This window comes from Rhagoletis pomonella, unplaced genomic scaffold (genome assembly GCF_013731165.1).
Source record: "Rhagoletis pomonella isolate Grant_MI unplaced genomic scaffold, Rhpom_1.0 Rhpom_scaffold_00001, whole genome shotgun sequence".
Taxonomy (NCBI): Eukaryota; Metazoa; Arthropoda; class Insecta; order Diptera; family Tephritidae; genus Rhagoletis; species Rhagoletis pomonella.
The window spans coordinates 12088915-12095480 of NW_023458555.1; the positions used below are offsets into that span (position 1 = coordinate 12088915).

Sequence of the window (6566 nt, forward strand, 5' to 3'; positions counted from 1 at the left end):
TCAACTAATTCGAGTAAATTTGATATGCTCGATTCTGGATGTCGAAACGAGAGATATTCGTCGATTGTCAGACTAAAAAGATCGGTGCGCGCCGCTTCGGACCAACGCGCCTTATCGCGCATCATATCTTCGCGCGCCTTCCTATTCAATGCGGTGTGTTTGATTTCGTTGTGCTCATCAATGTCCGCTTCCGTCATGCCGTGCTCTTTGAGAAAGAAATGATGGTATTCCTCCCATGTGATTAAACCGTCAGCGGGCGCTATGTCGACGCGCTGAAATTCGCGTGGATTATTTTGTATTGCCTCCTCAATGTGATCGATGATCTTTTGATTGATATACACGGCGAGTTCTTGGATTGTCAACTGTGAGTTGTGATCGCGATCGGCACTAAAGGTAAAGAGGAGAATAACGAAAGTATCTCGGGTTAGTTGAGGCAGTATTTAGGTTTACAAAATAGAATTAGAGAGTTACAACACTCGGAGGTTTCCCATTGCCTGCCGAGACGCCACTGCTATTTGGAAAAAAACCTATTTTTTTTGACGTTGCTCGAACTAAGTATCGAACCCTGAACCTATCGAGTGGCCACGGAAGCTGCCACTAATACGAGTACAAAATAATAATTGAAAATATAGAGGTAATTATGAAAATATTGCTGCCATGGTAATTTTCCCCGGGAACCCAAATGAGTTAAAGACTATTTAGCCATCTAAAGCGGAGATGGGCGAGAGTCCAGCACAATTTTTGATTTAATTTAAGCCGAGCTATAATTTGCTGATAAAGCCTTCTCAGACATCTTTTATCATTGAAAAGTCTGAATAAATTTAAATTGACAGGTGGCAACCCTCTTTAGAAACACAATCATAACAACAATTTCTTATACCGTTTTCGATTGACATCCATTTGTAATACTTTTTCTACTTTTGAAAAAAAACAATGAAATTCAACTTTTAAGCAGGTGGCAACCCTCTTCAAAATATTTTTAAAATAAACTTTTCTTAAGCCTCATTCGTTAGCCACTCATACTGCAGTACTTGATCGAACTTAAAACTGCCACACCCACTCAAAAACTTTGACATTTATGTATAATATTAGTAGGAGTTTGTTTAACTTATTATTTACATTCCTAAACTGGTGTCAACCCTCGTCAAAAATATTTTCGTGAAAACTCTATCGTTTTCTATCAATATTAAAATGTTTCATTTAACTTATTATTTAAATTGCTTTTAACTTTTTTAACAGGCGGCAACCCTCATGAAGAATATTTCGGAAATAAATGGCTTGGGAACCCTTTAGTTTTGGCACATACATTGTTGTGCTACCTCACTTAACTTATTAATCAATCGATTTTAGCCTTTTTAACAGGTGGCAACTCCTTAAGGATATTTTCAATATAAATCTTTTTGGACATCTACACTGTTGTAATGTTTAATTTAACTTAATCTTTTATTGATGTTAACTTTTGAAAAAGGTGGCAACACTCTGAAAAATTACCTTATATTTATGTTAATCCAGGTTATAACTATCTGTGTATTAATTTATATACATATATAACGTATAGTAGGAACTGGCTGATGAATTGGCGAACCGCGCTTCTCAGGCCTGACACGGTCTTCTTAGGCAAAGAAGGAATGATCTATAACCCCTGAAAGGACTGATTACGGGGCACAATTCATGATGACGAAATATGGTCACCATAGGCATCATCGACGATCTACTGTGCACATCTTGTTTGGAGGATAAGGAAAGTACAGGGCATTTTCTCTGCCGCTGTTCGGACTCCGCCAGCCTTAGATGGTACATTTTTGGATCGGATGTATTGATATTGGCCGAGATACATTCTCTTTTCCTCAACTAACTGCTAAGATTCACAAAGGAGTAAGTTTGCAATGGAGCAATGAATTCCCCTCCACCTCTAAGCCCTTAAGTACAATCAATGGGCAATGCTGCCTGAGTGCTTGGAAAAATTCCATTCCATTCGAAGAACAAACATAAAAGCGTTAACAGTTATCAGTTGAATTTCAAATGCGTTTTCCAAATTATACCAATTATCTTTGTGTGTTTTCTCTTTGGTCCTGAGTATAGTTCTTAGTAATGTAAGCCGTTGTAATTCAGTTGTCGCAAAAAAAATTGCAAATTTTCCATTCAATTAACGTAAATTGCCGCTTAAAACTTTTTAACTTAGCCACTAAAAATAGTTAAAGCTCTGCCTTGCTGCTTGCAAGTAGATATCTTTGGTAAACTTCATTCAACCGAAACTAACTTTCGACTGCTTACATATATACGAGTACATACATATAGTATATATTGGATGTATGTATGTATGCATGAATGTAAAACATGGTTGCATACTCGCACTACATAGAAAAGCCAACTATTTCCCAGCGCAAATCTTTTAAGTTTACCACAACTTTTTTGTAAAATACCTCATTTTACGCCCACATAATCCGTGAAAGTGTTCGTACACGCACGTGTATGTACATAGAGACCCAACAGTAAATCGAATTAGTTCAGAACTATGGCCGACCCAGCTCACCGAGAGTACGGTGCTGTTTCTCGATCCATTCCAGCGCAACCAGATGAAAAATTGGTTCGGTTCGGTTCTGCGGTTGGAACCGTTTTTGCATTTTTGGACTAGTTCGTCAAAGCGGTTTTTTGGTCTTTGAACCGAGGTTTCGGTTCGGTTCAACGGTTCGGAAAACAACAAAAAAAAGCGCAAGTGTAAGTGTCAAGTGCCTGTCAAATGAGATGGGTTTCCTTAACATTTGATATTACACATGGTAAACAAACGTGCTAAATTTATCTATTGAAAATTGGTTCAAACATTTTTAGAAAATTTCGGCTCGGTTAATGGTTCAGTTAATTCATAGAAAAAAGCGGGTTTTCGGTTCAAAACCGGTTCACATCCCTGGTCACGCCCAAAACAAATTCCGCAGGAGATGCTTTTTAAAGTTTTTTGTTGCGGATTTTGTATGGGCTGACTTACTAAGAACTCTCCGTAAGAGCTCTCTATGGCCGGCACTGGTGTAGATCAGCGAAGATCAGAGAGAGAAGGAAGTACTTCGCAGCTTTTACCGCCTCTTTTAGAAAAAGCTTTGATGACAGCGAAATTAGCAAAAGGTTAGTTTCATCCGCTTTGCTCTATGCAGTTAACAAATTCGAAGTGCGGAACTAGCGCTTACTGGGCTGTCTTCAAATTTTTCTGCCTGATATATGCACTGAGTTCCCTTGTATGTAGGTATGTATTGACCGCTTAATATGTAAGTATGTAGTTGTATGTATGCTTAGTAAAAAACTTGTAGAAAATTTAAACTTTTCATTTGCTTTTTAATAGTATCAAGACCATCAAGTTTGTTTCTACTTTTTGTTGTTGCATTTCTCTAACCCCGAAGTGTTGCAGACTGTCTTTGCTCTAAATTCTGACGCAAGAAATGTTGTGAATTTGCATTTTAAATGCCGCAGTGCAGCGTAGCGAACAGCATAAAGTAAAGATAAGCAAAGTTACAACATAAATAGGCGCTTATGAATATATGAATGAGTGTGGATATACAAATGAACCGAAATATAACACTGCAGTGAAATGAACCACAATATTTTAGAATTTTTGTGACTATAAAGAATCGTATGTACGTCTATTCTACGTCTATGTGCTGGAAATAAATATTCTACAAAAAGTTTAAAAATATTAAAGATCGGTTTACATTAGTTTAACTTTCTTTATCTTAAAGGCCGCTGAGACACGCAACTCCAATACACAACACTCCGTTTACGTATGTCAACCGTAAATCGACAGATTCTGCCCCAAAGTGTTTGGTTGGTAAGATTCAGAAGGCCCTCGATTTTAAGAAGGTTACTTTATGTGCTTTCCTGGACATCGAAAGGGGCTTTCGATAATACCGCCTATTAATCTATCTCATGGGCACTGGTCCAACGAGGCCTAGATCCGCCAACTGTCAAGTGGATCGACACCATGCTCTGTGAGTGTGATACCAGATCATCTATCGCCTCTAGGCAACAGCTCCGTGGATAACTTCTTAACCAAACTGAAGAAAGTGGCTACGATGCTGTTGGTTATGCGGACCACCTAGTTATTATTGTAACGGGAAAATTCGGCAGCACTTTAGCAGACGGTATGAGTGCAGCTCTGCGCATGGTGTTATACTGGTGCGCTAATGAGGGCCTCCGCATAAACCCGCAAAACGCTGTTCTGGTACCGTTTACAAGAGGGGACAAGCCGAACATTAGTTCGGTTACCCTTGGATGAAACAGTGCTTGAATACTTTCACGAAGTTAAATATTTTGGGGTTACCCTAGATAAGAGACTACGTTGGAATTCCCATCTAAAAAACTCTTAGCAAAGTCACCCAAGCCGTGTGGGCCGGTCGAAGACTTTTTTCGGCCGAACATTGGGTCTAAACTCCAAACTAATAGAGTGGCTATACCGCACTATAATCCATCCGATTTTAGCTTATGCCTTTATAGTCCAAAGGATGGCTTTACTGTCGGTGACAGGACCAATGTGAACGTGTCCAACCGCGGCCTTAGAATCGCTCCTAGGCTCGACGCTACTCCACATTTTTGTCCAAGCAGCAGTTTCGAAGAATTTGCAAATGCAAAATTCCGACAGTACAGGAGTGGGCGACAGCAGAGCAATTTGTGCCAGACTGAACCTTGAAAAGAGTTTAAATGGCGCGTTTCTAGTTTTATTTTAAGATAGCCAGGCGGCCATAAGTGCCCTTTCCAATAGGACGATCACCGCCAGGCTCATCAAGGAGTGCTTTCAACTCTTGTCAGCAAGGAACCCGGTATTACTATGCCGGGTAACGGGACTCTACGGAATCGTGGGGAACGTGGCCGAAGATGAATTGGCCAGGGAAGGCTCATCGTCTGTACTTGTGGGTAAACTTAGAACGCAGTAAGTATTGGGGAGAGTTATCTTTTCGCTAGGAAAGATATAAATCTTCTGAACAGAACCGCTAACAAGCTACTTGTTGGCTATCTGACGGGTCATAATCACCTGCGCTTTCATATGCACCGGATTGGTGTGTCCACAGAGATGGACTGCCGTATTTGCCTTAAAGACGAGGAGACGTCGGAGCCCATTTTGTATGATTGTCCGGCATTGGCCAGACTAAGACAGCAATGCTACAGTTATTCCATAGTCGATGCCCGTGAGGTTAGAAATTCGTCTATCAAGAAACTTTTTAACATTTATAAGGGAGGCTAATAACATCTTGGGCTGTCAGGGTTAGGGACCATTATAAAGATACAAAAGATCTTCCAGGTCGCGGTGTCCCTTTATCTTACACCCAAAATATTTACGTTACATTATTTCCAGGCGTATACCTTGGAGGTCCACTGTGATACCACTGTGAAAGGCGGTAACCTCAGTGACTATTTTCCATAGAAACAGGCTGGGCAACTGCTGAAACGAACTCGACTGTTTATTCACCTTCCTCATCTCTGTAACTTCTGCAATGGGAGCATATTCCCTATTCTCGTAGAATTTCTACCAAATAGTCAATGACCGGTTACACAAGCAATGCCCTTTGAATACGCATTCAGAAGTAGTACAAATAAAAAAAAAAATCAGTTGATATGGTTCGGGATTTTTGCCAGTTCATTTCGGGACTAGTGCCTGGTAATTTAAGGAGTCGTTGGGGAACAATTGGCCTAGTGTTGGGATCATTTCGGGTGTAGTTCGGGGCTAGTTCAGAACTTTTTCGGCACCTTTTCGCGTCTAGTTCGGGACACAGACGTTTACACATCAAAATTGATGAATGCCTGGTACTCCTTCGGCTATATATGTGAATACATATTATACTGTGCGCTTTCTCAGTCATAATAACCAACAATTTCAGACTAGAAAGTATTTTAAATTTTGAGTGCAATTTAAACAGATTGTGCAACTACTTTGCAGAACATCAAACCTGTGAATTTTACGCGGATTGTAGGTAGTCCTAAATGGATATTTTACCACAAACGCCATTACTTGCATAAATACATACATATATGCAGATACGAAAAGAAACAAGTTACGCTCAAATGCCATACTACCCATACATACAAAGGTACAAAGGTACACAGGTTGTGGCTCACGAATACATATTTTTACTTTCTACATTTCCACCCCTATTATTCTTTTATAAATAGTTTTAATAGTGTTTTTGCCATACTTACAGCATGAACGCCCAAATTGTTGAATTTGAATATGAATAAGTTCATACACACACAGCAGTTGTGCCATCGCTTGCCTGCGGCTTTTGTGGAACAAATTAAAATTTAATTCCGTTTAGCATTTATAATCAACAGCGGCGCGCGAGTGGTTGCCCCAAACTCGTTGCTATTAAATGCTGTTGATTATTCACGCAAAGCGAAAATAAGTTCGCAAACGGAGAAAGTAAATGAAAAAAAAAAAAAAAAACAAAAAACAAAAACAGAAAAGAAATGTTAAAAATGTGGCTGGGACGCGCAAATACATAATACCTCTTGATAAGTTGGAATGCAGAACACTCATACGCCGTGTAGGCCAAAAAAGTGCAGATTAAAATGCCAGCAAACACTCACAC

The 6566-nt window shown here is 39.6% G+C and overlaps 1 protein-coding gene across 1 annotated transcript in view; it reads right to left on the bottom strand.

The window, feature by feature from the left end:
• Nucleotides 1-6566, bottom strand: part of LOC118747883 — a 19708-nt gene that overhangs the window by 137 nt on the left and 13005 nt on the right. The window contains exon 3 of the mRNA XM_036482473.1: nt 6-387. Within this exon, the coding sequence (XP_036338366.1) occupies nt 6-387 (382 nt within the window). The remainder of the gene's footprint in view (nt 1-5; nt 388-6566) is intronic.